The following is a 23,424-nucleotide window of genomic DNA, read 5'->3' on the forward strand; positions in this document are numbered from 1 at the left end:
CAATTCCCCTGTTCTAAGGGAGTTATTCATAAACAGCTACTTCAGACTGATCCCAAGCTCACATTTCCCAGCGTGGAGGGGAAGGTGACAGCTGAACGAGGCAATATTTAAAAAAGCATTTTGAACTTGAGCAAACTCTGTGTATTCTGCATCTAAAAACCAACCTGACTGTCCACAGGAGCTTATGTGTCAGATGCTCAAAACCTATGCTATAAATAGACTCCAGGAGCCTTCTGAAAAGCACCAAGACATGAGAATTGTCAAACACAGACAGACCACCTAAATATTCAGTGATCTAATTTTGATCTCACTCACACAAGGTATACACTGGTGTAATGCTGTATTTTTTTGTAAATGGAGAGAGGATTCATCTAGACACAAGATTACTAACCTATATTTATTTCTATTTTTAATCCTTGTGGTTAATTATTTATGTTACATGGCATGTTTAAGATAAGAACATATTGCTGCTCTAGAAAAAACTAATAGAATGGGCTTTCTTGCTTTCTCAGATAAAAGAAAATAACAAAGATACAATCTTCTCTAATTTCACACAACAGTCCTGTCTTCCCGTGATCACTAAATTAACAGTGCTGCAATTGCTCTGAAATAGTATATAACATTTAAAGTTATTAGTCAGCTGTTTGCTTTTCTACAAAGAACTCAAATAACATACTCCACAAAGCAGCGGACAAAACCTGAGCACACCCAAGTGATCTGCTCTCCCAGCTTGAGTCTTTCTATTCTGCAAGTTAGATCTGCAGAAATGGCCATTGAACAGGGCAAAAGAAACAAACACAGGCTGATAGATGAGTACCTGCACATAACTACAGGCCAAGATCAAAATTAACTCACTTTATGCACCAGTAAGTGCAGTCAATTTGCAAGAGGATTCAAACAAGACAAAATGCAGCAGAGAGGAAAAAATAGACCAAGGGCTACTTCTGCAGCCCTGACTCCAGGCAACATTCCCATTCCTTTCAGTGGTTTTGCCTGAGTCAGGAATCCAGCTCTAGAAACCGACTAACAGCTGAATATCCAACCCACAGACAACTCTGCCAGTGAATCAGAAAAAATCTCTGTAAATCATGTATCAGAGAGCAAAACTCTACTTTTCATCAGCTTCTTCTCCATCTCCCAAGACACCAAAGTCACAAAGGGTTTGTCACCAGCATGCAGAACTCAAGCTTTGGGACTCAATGAAAAAAACCAGATGGTTCTGGAGAAGCCAGTCAGCAGGCAGCTGATTCGAGGCAGCTTCTCCATGCAAAACAAGACTGGGGCACAGAGGAGTCGTGATCCCCCTCTGAGCTGTGCAAGGATTTTGAAGCTTAAACCAAAGTTAGGCCACCAAGAATGTGGCACTTCACTTACAAAGAACTGGGGGGGGGGGAATCCTTAAAATATTAGTGAGTCACACTAACAAGACACACACTGATGATTATGAGCTTAAAAATAATCCTCACGAATTTTCAAAGAGCAATGTGGTCATGACCTATCCAGCTGGGGCTTGGTATGTGGCAAGGGATGAAGAGTTCAGCTTGTTGGGCCCTTTCCCTGCACGGTGACGAGGAGACACTTCCTCCTCGATACCATTTCTAGGTAGATCTCCCATCAGCCTGACCTAACCTAACTCCAGGAGTCACTGCTCCCTGTTCTTCTCCTTTACAGCCTCATCACAGATCACTCTGAATTTTCAGCCATGGGCTAGGTGTTAGTTTTGAATTCCAGCCCCTTCACCATTTAGACCTCCCATGGATACAGGTGCAACTCGTGGTCCAACTCAGCAGCATTTTCATGCAGTGGTGAAGTGGGAGATGTTTGGCTGGTGGGCCAATCTGCTGTTCAATGGATATTCTTGAATTGCCAAGGCTACAGGCCAAAAGGCAGTAGGAGAGATGGCCTAGATTGGACAATCTCAAACAATCTCCTAAACACTCACAATACTACACAGTACTTCTTTATCAGGGCCATTAAATACATTTCTTCTGGTATTTAAGCAGTTTCAGCTTCACTATTCCTTTTGTCTCCTGTAATTCGTTGTGTAGGTGAATTTTTCAACCTGTGCCAAGGTTGGGGTGGTGTTTACAACGCATTTAAATCTAACTCCAAATGGTACCTGAGCCTTGCTTGCCGTATACCACATCTAACAATGTCACCATCTGTGAGCAATATGCTGACATGACTTCACTTCCCAAGGGCTGGCAAAATGCTGGAGAGAAAGATAACAAAGTAAGTTGCAAAGATCATTTCAAAGTCACTGATAGATTGGCCAAAAATTTTGCCTCATTATCTGCCCAGCTTCTGCCTTGATCTCATAAACATAAGGCAAAGGCAGAATTTTATCTTAACATATATGTTTTAAATTTATAATGGAGCAATGAAATACTGTATATTTAATGTGCCTCTGCAGTCACTGTTCTGTGAAGCAGTAAATCCTGAAGAGAGGTGGCACCAAACCAAGGCCTGTCTGGAGTTCTGGGATGCATTTCACATCAACAATTTGGTCTGGTATAAAAAGCACTGGTCTCAGTTCTGGGAGCTCAATGGAATTTTTAAAATTAGCTTTAAAATGTTACAGGGAGCTTCACAGAAACAAAGAAAGGGTTTGGTTGGAAAGGACCTTAAAGCCCATCTTGTTCCAGCCCCCTGCCATGGGGAGGGACACCTTCCACTACAGCGGGTTGCCAAAGCATCTTTGACAACTCTAGGTTGGAGAAAGAAATTTGAAAAGAGTGGAAAACCACAAACTTGAATAGAAAATAACTTGGAGCAGTCGGATGTAACCAGCAGCCATTATCTTCTGTTCCCATCAAAGTACCAGACCAAATAATCAAACAGGATACATGTAAGGAAACCAGGAAAATGCCAGTCAGAGGTTCTTCGAGACTAAATCCCATCAGAGTAATGTCATTTCTTTCCATGACAGAGTAACAGGTTGGTGAATAGTGAAGGACAAGAGACATCACAGATCCTGACACCAGGACAGCTGCTGACACTGCCCAGCACGACATGACAGGGCAACAATTTCACCAGGAGGAAAAGTGCTCAAGAGCCAACCCTGGGGATGGCATCAGTGGGTCACTGTCAGGCAAAAGGATTTTAAGTGAGGGTCCTTTTAGCATTTGTTGTTTCCATAATAGGGAGCTTAATCATTTTGCCTAAGTTTATATTAAACAAGAAGGTTTCAAGTACATTGAAGAAAGATCTGGAATGATTTTAACAACATGGAGAAATCACCTGGATAAAGAATTATTTGCAGAAGTGAAAGGTTGTTCCCACCTAAGTGGGGAATCAGCTGTACAGACACAGTTCAGGGAACAGCTGCAGTTTTCTAGAAGAGGACTGGGAGTTCAGAGGAAACCCCAAGCTGAAGCTGCATCACCTTTTATACAGTCGCCAAAAATTCAGATACTGAATGAGATGAAAAATCCATTGTACCTTAAGGATGTGAAGCAATTCTTCTCTGCAAGGCTGCACAGGTGAGACCTCAACTGAAGACCTGGGTCCAGTTTGAGGAACCACATTTTAAGAAAGGTGATGGTTACTGCATAGACTTCAGAAGATAAAGACAAGAATCAAGAATCAAGTTTCCAGGAAGAATGACTACACAGAATGAGTGGAAGAATTTGGTTTGTTTAGTAAAGATGAAGGAAAACAAGAAAAAAAGTCCTGAGATCTGTAAGATATTGCTGCAGTGAAGGAGACCAGTCACAAGGCACTAGGACAAGAACTGGGTCTGAAGTACACCAAGAAAGATTCAGTCATGAGAAAATCACAGTAAATGAAGCACTGGAACAGAACGCCTGCAAAGTGGGCAATCCCCACCACAGATGTTTACAAACTGGATTAGCCATATATCCATTGACAATGATCCAGGTGACCTTGCCCACTAAGACACAAGTTATTTCTCCATGCCTCTGCCAGCTCTGCAATCTACTTATCAGATGATCACTGCTCAAACCATGGAGCTCAACAAGGACAATTTTTGTAAAAGTGGCCAAATCCCAAACACTCTAGTCAGTCGAAACTCCCCCTGACTCTGGAATCTGCATTGATGGCAAGAATGTCACAGAGCCAAGTCAGGTTCTGCCACTCTTCACCATGTAATGTCATTATTCAGCCTGGGTAACATCCCACTTGAGAAAGATCAGGGCAGACTGACTCACAATTTGGATGCCTGTCCATGATTTTGCCAAGTTTCAGGACAGCCTTTGTGGCTTCACACTTGCATCCTATCTCCACAATTGCTTTAAAATGTTCTGCTGTAATAGAATAATCAGAGGCAATTACAGAAAGTCAGGGAACGAGCAGGCATAAATATTCTGTTAGCTTCTCCTGACACTTCATGATGTGGAGCTTTATTAATGTGTCTGGGACACGTCCCCCAGCCCACTTCAGAAATGCCAAGGCTTCCCTAAGGAATGGCACTGAAGAGATTCACAGCTTTCCGATGTCTCTTCAAAAAGATAAAGATGATGATTTTCAAAGAAGTCAAAGGGAATTAGAAAACTTTTCCCCAAAATCAAATGGGGGCACACATAACATTAAAAATAGGTGCTGGGGCAGAAGGTTTAAGGCATCCTTTCACCAGCCTTGAGGCAAAGGTCAGACTTGGTCCAGATTTGTACTAAAGGCTGCATTCCCAATGATTCCAGCTCTGAGCAGCTCCTTGCTCACACAGCTCCAAGCTGCTGGATATAATGTCAGCCACTCCATACCCTTATGTAGTGAAGATTATGGGCTCTGCTGTGCTTTAACTTCACTCATCCGGTGGAGACAAAGTTTGAGCGAAATGTCACCATGGCCAAAATCCCCAAAATTGAAGAGGAAAATTTCAGAACTTTCATTGCTTGTCTTGCAAGTCCACACCAAACAAGCGCAAGTTCAAATTCATGGGCTGGTTGCCCTTTTCCTCTGATCCACCTCATGACATTTTACTTCCCCTGCTGCTTCCACTTTTATGTTCTGATGGAGCAGATGCCTTCACATCTCCACCCCTGGAAGATCTTTCAGAGGGCAAAGAGATAAACTTCTGGTACTTTGGTACTTCCCATTATCAGCACATTTATAAAGAATATTCAGAGTGTGAGTAAGTTGCTAGTTATATCTGAAACCACCAAACTCAAAAGATCACCAAATAATTCATGAAAATTCATAGTCATCTAGTGATATGTCCCCCATCAGCTGTTTATATTTCTGTATTAATAATAAGATTAATCAATCTGACTAATTTTACATTAAGTTATTGCTTTGCTCAGAAGTGGAGGGAAGAAGCATTTCTCTCTTGGACAATTAATTCCCCTGTTTTTGACACCCTTCTCTGCCACATTACAACTGACAAGTTACATATGATCACAGTTAACATCCAACCTTTAACACGTTAACATCATCTCAGTATCAGCCACTTCTTTGCACCTATGCTTATGGAAGCAAAAGGGAATTTTGTACTTCATCTCCAGAGCAGAGCTGCCCCATCCAGCAGCATTACATAAATGAGCTTCACACCAGTGGGAAGAGCCTAATAGATTTTGTAGGTCAGTGCTTCTGGCAGATGTTTCTCTGAAGACTCCTTGGAGTTCAAGGGAAGAAAACTTTCAACGAGATTTTCGAAGGCACAGTCCAGTAAAAGTTAATAAGAGTGGGGAAAACACAGGATAGGGAAAGACCTCAACTGATTTGAAAATGTTTAGAAAATTCAGGGCATGTGAGGACAAAATAAAAAATAGTCTACAGAGAACAACTCAAAAATAAAAATAGCAGCAGTGGCTAAGAACAGTTCTTCAAAGGGATGTGAGACTTTACAATACTTTGCGCAGCAGCGGCGACTAAAAAGGCTTCATGTTGTCACCACATGGTGATATTAAAAACTTGCATTCATTTGGGGGGGAAAATAAATAAATAAATAAATAATGAAAACACATACAGCAGAATAATAAAATGCAATCATGGGATGGGTGCTTTAAATCCTGTTTATAAACCCCTGGGGCATATTTCCTTGCTCAGTGAAGTCACCACAATGTCAAATTCTAATTGGCAACACAGGTCACAAATGTCACAACTGGCAACGCGATGGATGGCATGAGTGACAAAAATAATTTCTAAGGACTTAGCCTTTAAAATAAACAGAACTGGTGTCACTTCTTTATTGCCTGTTTTAAACCTCGTAGTTACACTGAACATTAAATTCCTCAATGGACAAACTTTTATGCCTTATATGAGCCCTCTTGAGCACAAAGTTTTCTTTTCCTGGACTCCAAAACGTCTGTAGAAGCCTCTCTCTAACCCACAGGAGAAAGAGGGAGAAGCTTACTTTTCCTTCTCTGGACACCATGACATACTTGTGAGCCTAATAACATCCTTGCAAAGTAGATAAAATATTAAATATTATCATTACATTACACCAGCGAAGAAATAAGGGGCCAATAGTCAGGCACTAGATTTCTACAAGTACAAAATTAACCTTGGATTTATTATTTCAAATAAGAGGAGATGGTCATCATGAATATTTGATAACGTTTTCTGTAGCCATAATAAAACAACTCCATTCTCTCCATTTTTTAAAACTGCAAAGCGTTCACAACCATCGCCTGTGATGCTCTACAGACCTTTACCAATAGCTGGGATTCTGCAAAGCAATCTTTTATTCATTGAATTTCAGACCAAAACCTGAAACTTTCCTGTGGAATCATTTTACATTTTTTGACTGGATCATCTCAAAGTCCCAAACAAAGGCAGGTGCACCCTGCGAGGCTCCTGGCATCCCACCACAGCCTGAGGAAACAGCCAAACAGTACAAAGCCAATTTCTCTCCTCCCAGGATAGTATCTTATCTCCATGCTGGAAGGAATTACGAAATAAAACATGTGTTAGCTCCACAGGATGTTTATTCACACTTAACAGGCCAACGTTTTGTTCTTTTTCTCCTCCCCTCTCTCCACATCCATGGGCGGGTGGGAAGAACCTGCCTCCAAGATTTCATAGGAGTTACCCTCACTCCTCAGCAGGAGAGCCACATCCAAAGAGCCAGCAGCAAGAGAGAAAAGAAATCCTACAACAGCAAAATGGACAAAGTCACATCCCTACAAACTCATGGAAGAAATAGCCATTAAAAGCTACTAAAACAGACAAACACCAAGAGCTTCCCAAAGCACAGATCAGTGGTGAATGGAAACACACCAGGAACCTCCATTATTCTCTTCCCTGCACATCTCCTGTCTGAAGCTGGATATTAACTAGATGTGTCTTTGAGAAGACCTCAAAACTTGTATGCAGTACATCTCATCTCCAGGAGTGAGGTAATCCTACAGCTTTCCCACTGCGGGAGAACCAAGAGCCCCCTGTTTCTAGCTGTGTTTTTATAAGGTCCATCACGGCTTCACGCCTTTCATGCTCTCTAATTCCTGGTACTTTCACTTGGATTTGGCCAATAGATTCAAAAGTTACAGGGGGAGGGAGCAGGGGGAGAGAGATGGTGTTCACATAAGCCTTGTTTCCTTAAGAAACCAGGTTAAAAAAATCAACAGCTGACGAGTTACAAGACGTTCTGTAATCTGCTTTTAAAACACCCTGGAACGAGGCGCAAAGTCCTAACGGAGCACACGAGGATGTGTTTGACAAGGAGCAAGTGCTTACATTAAGGAAAATAATATCCTTAAAAGAACGATTCTGTGATAAAAGAGAGACCCAGCAGCAACTCCAAAGAGCAGGAAAAATTATTCCATGATAAAAGAGACCCAGTAACAACTCCAAAGAGAAAGAAAAATTATTCCATGATAAAAGAGACCCAGTAACAACTCCAAAGAGCAGGAGCCTGCTCGGTCACAGACCTACCAGAAGGCACAGGATGGTTCTTCCCTTTCTAAATCATCCCCTTCACTTTCTTGCAGACCTTAACAGACTGCTACAAAAATACCATGAATTATAGAGTATGAATGATGTCAAAGCTTGTTCTCAGAGGAAGGCTGGGAACAGCAATCATGTATTCTTCAGTTTGGGAATACACAGACACAACTTTTGTTCATAACCTATAAAGAAAAAAAAGGCTTTGCACATCAAAGGCACCAAATTTATTTCCTTTCAGATCATCCCTTCAACCAGCCCAGTCTAACACCACAGTCAGGGAGAGAAGGGAAATTGACAGGATGAAAAGGAAAGTCAGGACCAAGGAGAGTGGCTCAAGTCACCAGAATACACAGGGAAAGCAAAAATGCAGCAGAAGACCCAATACCTACACAGTCAGTTCAAAGTGCACTGTGCAATTCCAGCTGGCTTTCAGAGACACCTGAAAATGACAGCAGATGGCTGTAACCCTCAGATGAAGTCCTATGAATCTTGTCTTTGTGTGCAAGAAGGATAAAGCAGCAACTCAGGCTGCTCTAAACTACAGTTTCTGTCCATGGTACCAAGCAGGGAAACAGCAAAACTTAGGGATCATGAACAGAATGAGATTACTGGCTTTAGGCAGCCCCACACCATCCATCATCCACAGGGAAGATGTGAAGGGCAACACTCATTAAAGCACCAGAGGATTCTCCTGTCCTAAAGTGATCATTTTCCAGGTAAAACACTGCTTCACCATGGACAGGAAGAAAAAAGGCATTGAAAATGATCAGAACTTTGACACTGTTCTCCAAAGCCATGCTCATCAGAAAATCATGTTTAAAAGGTCTTAAGTTTGGTCTGCAACTAAACCAAAACCACCCTCAGCTGGGAACATCCCACATCTGGGAGCAGCCTTGGAACTGAAGTAAATCTGAACCCAGCCAACTGAGTAACTGTTCCTACAGCAAATCTGAGATCCCAGCTAAAATAAGAGACCAAAGCCAACATCTGTTAATAATGTGCAAAAAAACAGTGACAGGTTTCTGCTACCCTCCATTCCCCTAAACAGGGCAGATCTGGGAGCTGCACCACCCTTTTGCTTCTTTGTTTTCTAAAAGCAATAAACTATAATGAATCTCTTATCTCCACAAAGTGCTACGAAACTTCACTAAACTGCATAAATATTTTATACCAATAATAATTAAGGTGCACATTTTCGAGGCAGTGCCTCTAAAAGTCAGGCACACAAACTCTGAGAGCACTGCAGCTTCACACACGCTCTCCAGTGGTATTTCCAGGTCTGCCCAAGAGTCTTTGGCTCTCAGGGGAGTCACTGCTGTACCTGTGCACACTGTGAATACCTAAGTTTACGGAAGTTCTCTGGATTCTGGCCACTTGCAGACACCTTTTCTTCTGGCTGCCTTCTCAAAACTCACAGCTGGGGTCGCCTGTCTCCACCAGGATGCTCAAAACAGTCGCTCTGAATTTACTTCAAAGTAGAAGTGCACAAAAACACTGCACAGACCCCAGCTAGAAATAGAGTTGGCCTAATTTGATCTAATTAACCTCCTTTCCAGCACTGAAACAAACAGGATGCCTTGGAAAACCCAGCTAAGCAGCCTCCTCACCACTTTCCCCTGCCACAGAGCATTTATGAGTGAAGGACAACTCCTGACTCTTTGAACAACCAGTCAGGGCTGCATCCCAGCGCAGACGGACTTTGGAATGAGTGTTCCTGGACACACAGCTCCATAAGGAGGTCAGAGGACAGTTGTGCACTCCCCTGCACACTGAGATCAGCCCAGTGCTCCCTGCTTTGTGGAGCACAAGCACAGACAAACCCATGCCCACTGCCAAAGGGCCCCCCCAAGACGAGGGACAGAAGGCAGGGCTTGTATGGATGAATCACCTCGACAGGACACATATGGCTTGGCACACCAACAGCTCAGCTCAGTCTTTCAGCTGAAAAATGCCTTTTGCTCCTTCCTCCAAGGCTTGTTTTCCAATGCATGTGGAACGTGGCACTTCTTTAGTTACATTTCAGACCTCGATTCTTTTTCCTTAGCAGAAATGTTCTTGAAGTATTTAATTTTCTAGTTCCTCACTCTATTTTTTCCCATCCCATCCCACCCCGCAAAGAAGAAAAAACTGATAGGAAACTGGGAAACTTCATCAAATAAATGGTAAATGCTAAGTTCAATCATTTTCCACCTGGTCTTTGTGTTAGCTGCCTCACTGAGTACTGAGCATTGAGTAAAAGCTTTCTCACATGTAGAACCAACCCTCCTGAGGTAGAAGTCCAAACCATGGTGCAGAAGCACCACGGAGAGTTCACCTTCCTGCTATCCATGCTGTCAGCATTGAAGAATTTCCTCTGGGGAAACACTTTGAAGCATCCCACTTGCACACAAGCTGCTACAAATCCTAGCCCCTGTAACGTATCACACAACAGGTTATTTCTGGCACTGCAGAGAAAAACCCCAATCTGCACCCACACAATTCCAGGGCTGCACACTCCACATGCCAAGCTTTGTATAAGGAAGGATTTAAAAGTTCCAGGATTCAGATATGCAAAAGAAAAGGGTTGCAATGACTGCACTTGTTGACTGCTCTATAACAACTATGCTGTCTCACTTCAAGATGCAGAATATAAATCACACCACGAGGACTAATGGGATCACTTTTCTCACCCTGACAGAGAACATGTGTTCCAGCCCTGTTTCATGCTTATCTTACACAGGCACAGATGATTCCTGTGCTGTCCTCAGACATTCAGGTGTATGATGCCCATCAGCTGGAATTTGTTGTGTTCCCACAAATCCTATTCAAAATCAGTTCCCAGCAGGAAAATACTTTTTTAGTGAAGTCTCCAGCTACCCCATTAACAACAGAGGTGTGTTAGCCCTAGAAGTCCCTCAGAAGAGTAAGCCTCCGCAGGAAGAGAGGGAGCTGTACTGGATATTGCTTCAGCAGGAAATTGCTCAAGCAGTTCAGTGCCATAAGCAGCCACTTCCCAGCCACAACACAAGCAGGAAGGAATAAAACTGGAAGAGTCACCAGGTTGGCCTCAAGCTACAATGTCTTTCTCACTCTGGATGGAGAGTTCACTATCAGGACTAAAACTGGTCTAAAAGTGGATCTGGGAGACCTTTTTCAGTGGAGTTTTACTGATCCATGAGCTGTTGTGCTGGTACTTGCCTCTCCCTCCCTCTCCCCCCAAAATGCAGTTGGAAACTTAATCAAGAATCAAAACAGGCACGGGAGCTCTTCTTGTATCAGTCAAAACAGACTGGACAGCTTTGAGACAAGGAACAGATTTCAGATTGCCAGGAACAGCAGGAAACATCATATTCCACCTTGGACCTGAAACCTCCTCCTTTGTCCCAGAACAGGAGCAAATCATCTTCTTCTTCGTTGCCTCCACAAAAAGGACAGCAGAGACACCTTTCTCACTCTCTCACTCTGCTACTCCTGATCCAGCCCAGCTGAATGCAGGAAAGGGCAAGTCCATTTTAGCAAAAGTGTTTGCAAGGGAGGTCTAGGAAGAATCAATATGTTTTTAAAGTACTAACAGGAAGGTCTCTGTGCGGCAGACACACCAAAAGCCTGTCACTTGAGCACATCCTGCATGCCTTGGAATAAATTCACTGCTGGCACTCGAAGTGCCCGGGCTGCTCTCACTTACAGCTCTGTGAAAGCCATACCCTGGGCATTAGCTCAGCATAACCTTACAGCTTCCACCTCCCTGCAGTGAAATCTGCCACTCTGCACAGGGCCAGCCCAAACCACTGGCCACTAGGGAGTCTCACTTCACCTCACCACAAGAAAAAATGATTTTCAGTCTCACTCTAAGTAGAGCTGGTGCACTTGGTGAATAATTTAACCGCTCAGTTAAGCACTTCGCTTTTTGTTCCCCCCACCCTATTTGCACATTTGCCTCAAAGAGACACTGACTTTTTTTTGCAGGCATTTTCATTATTCATTGCTGTGATCATCCAGCAGCAGGTTTATGTGAAAAAATCCCGGCCACCAATCCTTCCACAAACAGTAAGTTCACTTTCATGGGTGAATTCCCATGCAGGCATTTGAGCAAAAGCCCATCAATTTCCAAATGTGCAGAAGAAATAATTGCAAACCTTTAAAACCACTATTAAAAAACAGGAATGCAAGCACTGGAGGGATAAAAGTCTGCCAGAACCATCTGTCACTTTGGAATATCATTTTACCATATTCAACCAGGATAAATACACAGCTGCCTGCCTGAGTAAATGGGGAAGGCAATGTCAAGGAGAGAGTGCTGGAAGGACAGTGAAAATGAGGGGTATCCCTTCGGTGCACTCCAGAAGAGCATGGAGGAGCTCACGGCATGCCCAGGTCATTTCCTCAAGGGCTGTGTGCAGCAGCCACATTTTTAGGCAAAACAAGAAAAGAAGGAAGTGCAGCTCCATGCAGCCATGATGAGCGAGGTTGAAGCCACCTCGGGTGAATGGGTGAGGGCGAGGTGGGACAGGAGGGGGCCGGGAGCTGTGCCACCATCCCATCCATCAGCCAGAGGGCCAGGCAGCCAGGAAGACTTTCTGTGACAATCACAGAATCGTTGAGGTGGTAAAAGACCTCTGAGATCACCGAGTCCAACCTCTGACCAATCACCACCTTGTCAACCAGACCAGAGCACTGAGTGCCACGTCCTGTTGTTTCTTGAACACAGGACTTCAACTCCGTGGGCAGCCCATCCCACTGCTTAACAACCCTTTCCATGAAGAAATTCCTCCTGATGTCCAACCTGAACCTCCTCTGGTGTAGCTTCAGGCCATTTCCTCTCATCCTATCCCTTGTTCCCTGGGAGCTGCACCCTCCTGTCAGGGAGTTGTGGAGGGTGAGAAGGTCCCCCCTGAGCCTCCTTTTCTCCAGGCTGAGCCCCCCCAGCTCCCTCAGCTGCTCCTCATTAGACCTGCTCTCCAGGGCCTCCCCAGCTCCATTCCCTTCCCTGGACACAATGTCCTTCTTGTTGTGAGAGGTCCAGAACTGGACACAGCAATCGAGGTGTGGCCTCACCAGCGCCAAGCACAGGGGACAATCACTGCTCCAGTCCTGCTGGCCACACTATTGCTGACACAGTCCAGGTGCCATTGACTTCTTGCCCACCTGGGAACACTCTGGCTCATGTCCAGCCACTGTCACCAGCACCCCCAGTTCCTTTTCCAGCTTTCCAGCCACTCTGTGCCAGCCTGTAGCACTGCATGGGGTTATTGTGGTCAAAGTGCAGGACCTGGCAATTGGTCTTGTTGAAACTCATACAATTGTCCTCAACCCATCGATCCAGCCTGTCCAGATCCCTCTGCAGAGCCCTCCTGTCCCCCAGCAGATCAACACTCCACACACAACTTGGTGTCATCCACGAACTTATTGAAGGGACACTCAATCCCCTCAACCAGATCATCAATAAAGTTACTAAACAGGACCGGGCCCAAGACTGAGCCCTGGGAACACCATTGGTGAGCCGAGAATGAGCACAGAAGGGCAGAGGAACTCAAAAGCAGGAAGAGAGCACACGTAGAAAGCTACCAAGTTATCAAGAGCACCTCTACCAGCCTTAGCACGAGGCCAGTTGCAGCTCCAGACCTGCTGTGCAGTCACCAGTGGAGGCAGAGATCACTCCATCAAACTTACGGCTTGTTCTGAACAACCTCTGGCAAATTAGCATCACTCCCCCCATCTTACTGTCTCAATTTTCCCTGCCAAATAGGAGTAATTTTTCTCAAAATCTTGGCAGACGTCTTTATGAAGCATCTTTAAAGCTTGGGAAATAATTCTTATTTAAATACGTAAGACTGCGCGAGATTTTTGGCCATGAATTTCAGCCTTCTGCTAATTTCCAGCCTTAATTTATTCATGGCCTGTTCCTATCCATTTGCCTGTGTGCCAACATGCCATTTCAGTTTAAATAACTCTTCTTTCCTACGTTTCCTTGTTCATCCTCCCAAGACGTGTTTGGAGCAGCAGCCCTGTTCCCATCCCTAAGCAGGCCCAGCTCTATCAGCCTCCTCCTGCAAGGATATGCTCTTCACTGCCCTGCTCACCATGGTGTCCTTCGCAATTTGGATTCATCCCTCCTGCCCACAGATGTCCAGAACTGTACCCATGTCCAGTACCACAGTTTCACAGCTGAGCTCCCCAGGGATTTGACCCCAAGGGGATGAATCAGCCCCTGAGGGAAGGCCAAGGACTGAAGCAGTTTCCTCTCTTCCCAGCTGATGAGATCCCTCAACTTCCACAACAACTGGTGTCCCCAGGTGAGGGGAAGGTCACATATGCCAGTTACCAGTGCAAGGCTGCCAAGCTGTCCCTTCCAGCACAAACAGAAATCCACACAAAGCCTGGTCCAATTCCATTAAAGAAAACAAACTTGGTCTTGCCAATATTAGTCAGCAAAGGAGTATTTATAAAATCTGTTTTGCTGAAAGAAATTACTTCATAAGTTACTGCTACCAGTGCTGATACACAGCCATACTTTTTTTTTTTTTTCACCCAAACAGAGAGACAAGTCTGTGAGAAAAAGCAACTGCAAGAGGACTGCATCCTGTGCCATGACATCCACTTGTTCCCCAGAGCTGGGCTGGGGGGAAAGTTGTTTAAACTGGCAGTTTGCAATCCAGCCCCCACTGCAGCACACCCTCCTAGGGAATAGCTCTCCTATGGAAAATTCCCATCCGGGGGGAAAGGAAAGGCTTTGAAATAAAGCTCATTGCAGGCTAGCCCTGCATCTGGAGTCCCCACAGCCCAAATGCTACCAGGTGGCACAGGGACAGCTGCCACAACTGGTAAAGCCAACACAGCCCTGAGACTTCAACTCACACAGAGATTCAGACACCGCTTCCTCCCTCCCAGACCCCTGAAACACAGCTCAATGAAACCAGCCTCATCCACCACAAATTTCAAAGCATCTTTCCTCGAGTGCCCCTTTCTCAGCCTCCCATTGTGCCTGCTCTGCATGGAGAAACCGAGGGCTCTGGGAACTGCTGGAGAAGCAGCTGGGTGCCTCCAGTAAACAGACGGAGACTTTGTTCCTCTTGCTGGAAGTGACAAGCCACCAGGAGGGCAGGGTGTTCAGTAAGCACAGAGATGATCTGGGTTTGCCATGTGATTTGTACTGCAGCAGAGCTGCTGGCACAGCTGCTGTGATAACCAGGAGAAAATCCTCTCCAGTGTTTCAGGGGTAGCTTTTCCCTCCACAGCCTTTTCCTCCGCACAGAGAACAAGAGCCGAATTGTAAAGCCACTGATGCTGCCTCAGCGTGCCTTAATCCCAGGCTTATTAAGGCAAAGCAATTAAGCATGGACTTGACTTTGAATGCCTTGTCAAAGCCCAGTGGCTTAGAGCAAGTTCAGACTTAAGCAGGTGCTTAAGTTCAGATAGCTGACTTGAGGCTGAACGTGGCCAAATTAAACCACAGACCTTTGCTAGAGCTGTTCTGCAGGGCAGTAAGAAAACACATAGCTTGCTCCTTACAGCCACTGTGCTCATGGCAAGGACAGGTCCAGCATTTCCCCAAGCACTGCTAAGGTCACACGATGCCATAAGGGCTCCCCAGCTCCCTGGCAGACACCACCAGAGGAGTGGTCACCCAGTGTCCCACTGTCACAGTCCTGCCGCTGCACAGACACGTGACAGCACCTTCTGCTTCCAGGAGCTTACACAACTCCATGGTTTCAGGTCAGGCCTGAAGCAGAGGAAAAGGGGAGATTGAATCAGCATGGGATACTGTCCAAAAGAACTCGTTTAAAAGTCTAGCATGTGCCTCATGGAGGTGGGTGTTCATAACCTGCAGGGGTGGGAATCAAACACTCCAGCCACCAAGTGCTCATTAAGAGAAGCTCTCCAAGCAGGATGAAAAGGAGAAGGTGATGGCCCATGTGAGGAACCACTGCATTTTCAGTAAAGTTGTGCTGTGCTTGTCCAGGCCTGAGAAAACAGCATTAGAGAAATGCAGATCTGTGATGCCAACAGCATCCTGCAAGACTAAGGCTTAGTGGATAGTGGGAAGGGCTCCATCAGAAAGACAATGCACAGGCAGAACTTGTCTTGGTGAAGCTGATGGAGATCAGAGATGAGGAACTTTGATTGGAGCAGTTTTAATTCAGTGAAAGGCACAGAAGACGTGTTAGGACAGACTTGAAGGAGAAGAACTTTGTAGTGTGAAATTAAAAAAGGTTTCAGTACTGAGATGAAAGGCAGATGGGGTGGCAGTTGGAAAGAGTGAGGAAGAAAAAAGGAAGAAAAAAAAAAATCAAAACCCACAAAGAACAAACCCCATACATACTCTTGACCCTGGAGATACTAAACATGATTGTATTGCCAGCAGAAAAATCAGAGAAGAATGAGAAGGTACAGCAAAGGTCAGGAGAGGGAACAGAGTCTCCCACTGTTCATGTAGATGAAAAAGTTGCATCAGACCAAATGAAAATGCACACATGGAAACATGAAGCCAAGGGGAGCTTCATCTGCAGCCCCAGGTCAGAGGATGGAGCATCTGATCTACAACAGCACCATGCCCTGGAAATTATGAATTCTGAAGAAATTGGCTGGAAGAGAGACACAGCCCCCCTGCCTTCCCACAGAAGCCAGACATGTCATATATACTCTGTACATTTAAAATGCAAGAAGTGAGGGATCAAGCCATGCATCCAAAGGTACAAGGTGACTGGGATCAGGAAGAGTCCATTCCATCTCAGCACCAAGTGAGGGGGGGAAAAAGTCCTATCTTGTTCTTTTTAGGCAGCATGTAGGATTTTTGCAATAGACATGGATGTAAATACCAGACCAAAATACATTTGCTGCTTATTCAGATGATTTACAGAGAAATAAAATAGGTATTTTCCTTCTCTAGCAACCTTTTTAAGGACAAATAAAACTATAAAAGTGCCTGACTTAAAATTAATAAAAGAATCATCACATGCACACCCCAAGTCTGAAGTAGGTTAATGCACTCAAATATAGACAATGAGGCACAAGTCACTGGGAGATATTGCAGTTCTTTGTGATAACAGCTCTTGAACACCACAGTGCTTTAACATTAGATTTCATGGCTGTTTGTGAGCAGTGCTCAGCCTCCACACACAGACACCATGGCACGATCTCCAGTTAGACCATGGAATACAAACCAATCCACTGAAGGAAGGATGCAAATCACCAACACATTTCACAAAGCCTTCAGCTTTCCTTGTCATCTTCCAGGTACCCCCAAGAGTGAGCAGAACAGCAGCCACCCACTGCTGCCTTCAACTTCCCTCAATGAATCTTTCTGTCACTAGCTGGGCACTGCAGGCTGGGGACAAAGAGGAGCCTCAAGGAAGGTGGTGACCCTCAGCAGGCTGTCACCACCCAAATCATGTCCCCATCTGGTGCCTGGCCAGCTCTCTGCTCAGAAGCAGAGAGCACAAAGCCATCCTGGGGACAACAGCTCATCTTCAGGCACCCTGCAGAGCCAGGCAGGAGCAAGGTGACAGCGCAAGCAGATGACTGCATGTGGCACAGGCTTGGGCATATGACAGGAAAAGGGCTCTTCTGGAACTGGGGAGGGTATGGGCACAACCAACCTGGAATTCTGAGCACACTGTGTGCCACCAGCATTGTCCACCTGCACTAAACCTGAGTTTGGATAGCGGTGACAAAAATCGTACCCTCACTGAAATAAACGGAGATATCAAATCCATTAATAATTAGGGGCACAAACTCCTCACCTTGCATGTTTACAGTGCTGCATCTGTGTGAACAATTAGCCTTGACAGGAACTGTCAGGCAACAGAACTTTGAAGCAGCACCACTCGAAGGCAACACTTTGGCTAAGAACTCCAAGCCAGGACCTCCAAGAGTGACTCTCGCTGAGTGCCAAGAGGATGTATGTTCATGATGCCTGAAGGATGTCTGGCTTTACGTCAGGTAAGGCCAGAACATCTTTGCAGAAGCATTAAAGTACTTTATAAACTCAAACCACACAACCATGAGGATAACACAGTCATCTGCCAACTGCAAGCACTCCAAAAATTATGATGATGGTTCTAAAACTTACGGGACTGCTTTAAAAAGCGTTCACAGCTTTGAAGGGGTTCACGTCTTTCATTTACCCAAAGGAAGGCATTTAAGTACTGAAATACCTCTGGGTTACACACTTGCAGTTTTCCTCTTTAAACATGACAACCACAAATTTGGCTTATTTTCTTCAAACAGCAAAACCCGAGATACTGATCACTTTTGTTTTGCCTCAGCACCCAGCCAGAAAGGCACAAAAGGCCAGGAGACTTGCCCCAAAATCCCAAGAGTCAGCACTTTTGAAAGCCTTGGCCTCTCCTGGCATGCTTTTTCTAATTTTAAGCAGATGCAGTTTGTAGCATCTGCAGAACCTGCTCATGGACTAACAGAGCTTTTCTCTGTCCAGGCAGTGCTCTCCTGGCATTCCCACTGCACCACACAGAGCACTTGGATTGACAACACTGGATTCAGATCTATAACTTGATACAGCGTGGGAGTGTTGCTGCAGACTGAAAAATTGCATTCTGCCACGGAAGCAAACTATTGCAACAAACTATTAAGCCAGAATCTTCACCCTTCTCTGGTACATCACACTGCAGGGATACTCTGGAGTCACTGCAGAATTTGGGACACAGGTCTCACCTGGCTCAGACTTAACTAGTCACTGGACTGACATACAGCCATACCTTCAGACTGTTCAGAGCTTCTTCCCAACTCCTCTGGCTACAGAAAAACCAACTGGCCTCACCAAGTAAATGCTCATAACACCTGTCATGCTGTTAGTGTGCCACAAATAACAGCTGGATAAAACCACTGGGCTTGACTTGGATTTTTCAGCTACTATTACACAGAGGAATTTTTACTTATTAAGTGGCTTCAATGCATGGCTTTCCTCCATCATAAAAAGCCTACAGATGTGTTTTTCTGATATTAGCAGTTTATGAATTGTATTTTGGTTTATTATTGCATTGGAGCTGAAGAGTACTGCACTGGCTGTTCTGGAAAGCAGAATATTCCAAGGAGAATATGCAGAAGGAAGTCTGCTCCTTAGTGCTCACCTCACCCAAGAGGGCTTCTTGGCCTTTCCTTTGTTTTGCCCCTCACTTGGCCTCAATTCCTCTTCTGTTCGTTAAGCTATGGCATGTCACAGCTTTGCCAACTGCAAAGCAACTACTAATACAATAAAACCTGATTGCACACATTTCCTTGGTGGTAAAAATGGATCATTTCTTTCATTAGCCAAACTTTCCCAGTCAAACAGAGTGCTGGGACCGCCAGAATTCCAGAGAAACCCACTAAGGCTCTCCCTGCTGCTAGAAACCCGCTGCTCCTAATTAAAAACTTCAAAAGCAAAAAAAATACGGAATTTCTGCAAGGACAACCTGCTTTAATTTCTGCTTCTTTGTTAAAGGGAAATAAATAAATAGAAACACACATAAAAAGAAAAAATATCCCAAACCAACACCAACCCCCTAAACCGCAAGTGTCTGGTATTAAAGCGGCACGAAGGATCCCCCCCCATCGTCGGTAGCTCCCCACTTTTCTGGAAAAATCTCATTAGTTTCAAGAGAAAGATGAATAATTCAGGAGCTGACGCGCCCGCTCGGGGGGACCCACCGGACTGAAACTTTCCCGGTGCGGCGGGCGCGGGGCAGGCAGCGAGCGAACCCCCCCACGCCGGCGGGGATGGGAGTGGGAGGGGTGGAAATGAAAAATAACCCCCAAAACGCCCGCCCTGAGAGGCTCCGAGCCGCGAAGTTCCGCGGCCAAGCGCCGCCACCCCCGTCTCCAGCCGCAGAGCCGCCGCGTCCCCTCGGGGCACAGCGGGCACCCCGCGCCCCGTGCCCGGGCAGGGATGGGGCAGCACTTGGGGGATGGGGCACGGGCACCCTCAGGGCTCTGCCGACACACACACACCCCCTGAAGGGCCGGGAGAGGCAGCAGGGAGCCTTACTTTTCTGGCTGGAGTATCCCGGGTAATATCCATAGTAGCCGGTGATGCGCAGGATCCTGTCCTCGATGGTGGCCACGCCGTTGGGTGCTGCCTTCCCATCCATAGAGGGAAGGAGCCGCGCGGGGCGGCCGGGCGGGACGGCGAGCGCAGCCGGGAGGGCAGGAGCAGCAGCAAGAGCAGGAGGAGGGGGAGGAAGGAGAGGAGGAGAGGAGAAGGAGGAGGAGGAGGAGGGGGAGGAGGAGCGCGGCCGCCGCAGCTCGCGGTGCCGGCGGGGCGCTCGCTCTGCCTCCGCCGCCTGGTGCAGGACGGGCTCCGCAGCGCGGCCCCCGCCCTCTGGGCATGGAAGGAAGGCAGCGAGCGGCTCCGCCGGGCCTCAGGTGAGGCGGGATGCGGGGCTGAGGGTCGGATCCTGCCCCCGGCACGCTCAGGGGTCTCCTCGCTCGGTTCAGTCCGCGATGTGTGTGTGTGTGTAAAGGAGCGTCGCTGTCACCCTGTGCGCCCCGAAACCCTCCGTGGGCTGCGGAGCTGAGCGGGGTTACCCCGGCGTGGGCAGCGCTTCCCCAGGCGCTGGGAGTTGCGGGTTGGGGTGGGACAGGAGGGTGTCCTGAACTGGTCCAGCAGGTTCAGGCCCTCAGATCTGACACACCCCCCCCCCCCCCCCCCAGGGGCTGCACACAGGTGTCAGAGGAAGGAAAGGGTCCTTTAATTCGAGCTCTTGAGGGGACAAGGTTTCATCACTCCGTGCTGTCCATGTCATAGAATGGTTTAGGTTGGGAAGGACTTCAAAGCTCATCCAGTTCCACTCCCTGCCATGGGCAGGGACACCTTCCACTGTCCCACGTTGCTCCAAGACCTATCGTACTTGGCCTGGAACACTTCCAGAGATGGGGCAGGCACAGCCTCTCCGGACAGCCTGTGCCACGGCCTCCCCACCTTCACAGAGAATTTCTTCCCAATATCCCATCTAGCCCTGCCCTCTGCCAGTTCCCCCACGTCCTGTCTAAGCCATTCCCCCTTGTCCTTTCTCTCCATCCCTTGTCCAAAGTTCCTGCCAAGCTCTCTCAGAGTCCCTTTAGGCCGTGGAAGGAGCTCTAAGCTCTTTCCAGAGGCTGCTCTTCTCCAGGCTGGGTGGACCCCGCTCTCCCAGCCTGTCCCCATGTCAGAGGAGCTCCAGCCCTCTGATCTGATGCCTTCATCATATCCCTCCAGAGGAGCCCTGTCTCTCTCTGGGTCACTTGGAAACACTGCCTCAGTGGTGGCAGCTCTGCTGTCCCACACTTTCTGAGAGTTCAGAGGAGGAAAAGAGATATCTGCGCTCAGCTACCCAGACAGGTTGGACACCTGCTTTAACATCTCTCCATACAATGTCCACAAAATCCTTGTCTGCATTTGAAAAAAAAAGAGGTGACAAATTCACCATTTGGCTTTGTCAGTCATTCCAGAAGCTGATTCTGTGTCTGGCAACAATTAGGCTTTGAATTGCTCGACTTTTCGTGCTACTGGTTCTTGCCGTGCTTCTCTGTTGTAGACTGAAAGGACCATTAGCAACCAGCCCTTTTTCCTTTAAAATGTATTTCTGTCCAGTAATCAACTCACTTTTTTTTTTTTTTTTTGGTGGCTCTGTCATACTTACCTTCACTTACTCCTTTTCTATCCAGCCACCTTCATTAACTAGTACATGGAGAACCCAGTCAAGACATTCCATATCCTTTGCTTCCTCCTCTGCTCTCATGCATTTTTCTGCTTTCTGTACTTGGCTGAATAAGCTGATGGCACAAAACTGCCTTTTATGAGCACAAACAAATAATAGATGTATTAAAAATAGCCGTTGGCTGTGGCTTTGCTCAGGGAGTCATTAGCTGGTTAGTGTTTGTACAGTGCTTTGAAGATCAAGGTTTTCTGGTGTGTGGATGCAGATATGAAAATGCACTTGCAATATTAAATACCTTTTTGATGTTGATTCCTTGTCTCTTGCCCTGCTGCTGGCTAATACTAAGGGCAGTTACAAATCAGTGATAAATCAACCACCAACCACCAAAATAACTCACGAATTCAAGGCACAGCTCATTTCAGTTTCCCCCATCCCCTTTTAAGCTAGCTATGAAACAAGACCAGTGACTTTTCATGTTTTTCAATGTATAGATTTTTTTTTTTGTATTTGTCCAACAGAAGCACGGACCCCTGCCTGGCGAATTTACACCAATTGACATCAGACATTTGCTTTTACTTCTAATCTGTGGAGTGCCATAAGCAGCCCTCACCCCTCCAGGATTTCCCAGACCGTGGGACAGAGCAGCTGAGAGCCAGACCAGGTATTAGTTGGCTTTGAGAGGTGCTGGGTCAGTAGGAGCTGGTGAGGCTTTAAGCTCTTCTGCAGGATTAAAATTCCCTGTCCTACTTAGGGAAACACAGTTGATGCAAAAATCACTTGTGTCGTGTGGAATCTCTGAACAAACCACAAGTCCCCCCCTTCCCAATTTCACCTCCAGTGGGAGTTGGTGTTATGAGAACATTACCAGCATTGATCTCAGCTTCAAAGTCAAATTTTGGGACTTAAAAGTGTTACTTTGAAGAGAAGGAAAGAAAAGGCTGGTTCATTTGAAGGTTAAACTGATGTACCCAGAAACAACTCTAAGCTTCAAGCTTTCCAAATACCTTAGTTCAGGCTTAATTTTTCATCTCCTCTCTTCCTCTTATCCCTGGGCTTTCAAGGACATGCTGTGCATGTTTAAACATCACTAGATGATAATACAAGCAAAGCCATTCTTGAAATTGCTCCTGCCTGTGGTTCCCTTCCAACATCACTCTGTGCAATGGATGCACAGTGATACCTTCTGTCTCATTGAAAGCTTATAATGAATTGCAGCTCTGTATTGTTTCTGAATTCTTACTATGCTGATTATTTTTCTTTTCAGAAGGATCAAGCAAATTGCTTTCTCTGCAACTGGGCTTTTTGCAAGTTAGAGTTCAAGGTGTGCAGAGGAAACCTTGCTGAGCAAGATGTATTAACTACATTTATTATCAAGAAAAAGACACATGGTGAGGGGCACATGGAGACTTGTTTCCTCTCTTCAAGTTAACAGGTCCATCAAAGTCATTATCTGCATAAATATGCTGAAGTGATTTTGCAGAGAGATTTGTGTATTTACCATTCTGTGACTAAAATATGAGGCTTGATCCAGAAAGGAGCTTTAAAAGCATCAATTTAACCTGTAGCATATTGTACAGGGTGAATTTCCCCCAGACTTTACAAATGGGTGTCTTTCTCTAGGAGAAGAAAGAGCCTTAAACCATTACTGGCCACAGAATTTGGCCAGTGTTTTTAAAAAAAACCATACTTAACTCGAGGCCATATGTTTGCAAAAATAACTTCTCAAGTGAGAGAACAATGTAAATGTCTCCTGATCATCTTGCTGATTCTGCAGACAGTCCCAATGTCCTTTTTTGCTGCTCACAGCTTTCCCAGACAGCCTCAAATAGAAAGGAACAAGAGTCTGGGTGTACTTCACAGCTGCCTTTCGAATCCCACTGGATGGGGCTATCATGAAACCGTGAGTATCCTCACATGAGCAGAGCCTGAAGAGGCAGACCTTTCCTTATCTGCCTGGTTTCTGACC

The 23,424-nt window shown here is 45.9% G+C and overlaps 1 protein-coding gene across 2 annotated transcripts in view; it reads right to left on the reverse strand.

Annotated features, from left to right (window-relative positions):
• SLC35F4 (solute carrier family 35 member F4) overlaps positions 1-20,034 on the reverse strand; it is a 112,987-nt gene extending 92,953 nt beyond the window's left edge. For both annotated transcript variants that reach the window (XM_039553027.1, XM_039553026.1), the window contains exon 1: positions 19,808-20,034. In XM_039553027.1, the coding sequence (XP_039408961.1) occupies positions 19,808-19,910 (103 nt within the window). In that variant the 5' untranslated portion in view covers positions 19,911-20,034. The remainder of the gene's footprint in view (positions 1-19,807) is intronic.
• Between the last annotated feature and the right edge of the window lie 3,390 nt (positions 20,035-23,424).

The sequence above is a fragment of the Corvus cornix genome, chromosome 5, assembly GCF_000738735.6.
Source record: "Corvus cornix cornix isolate S_Up_H32 chromosome 5, ASM73873v5, whole genome shotgun sequence".
NCBI classification, from domain to species: Eukaryota; Metazoa; Chordata; class Aves; order Passeriformes; family Corvidae; genus Corvus; species Corvus cornix.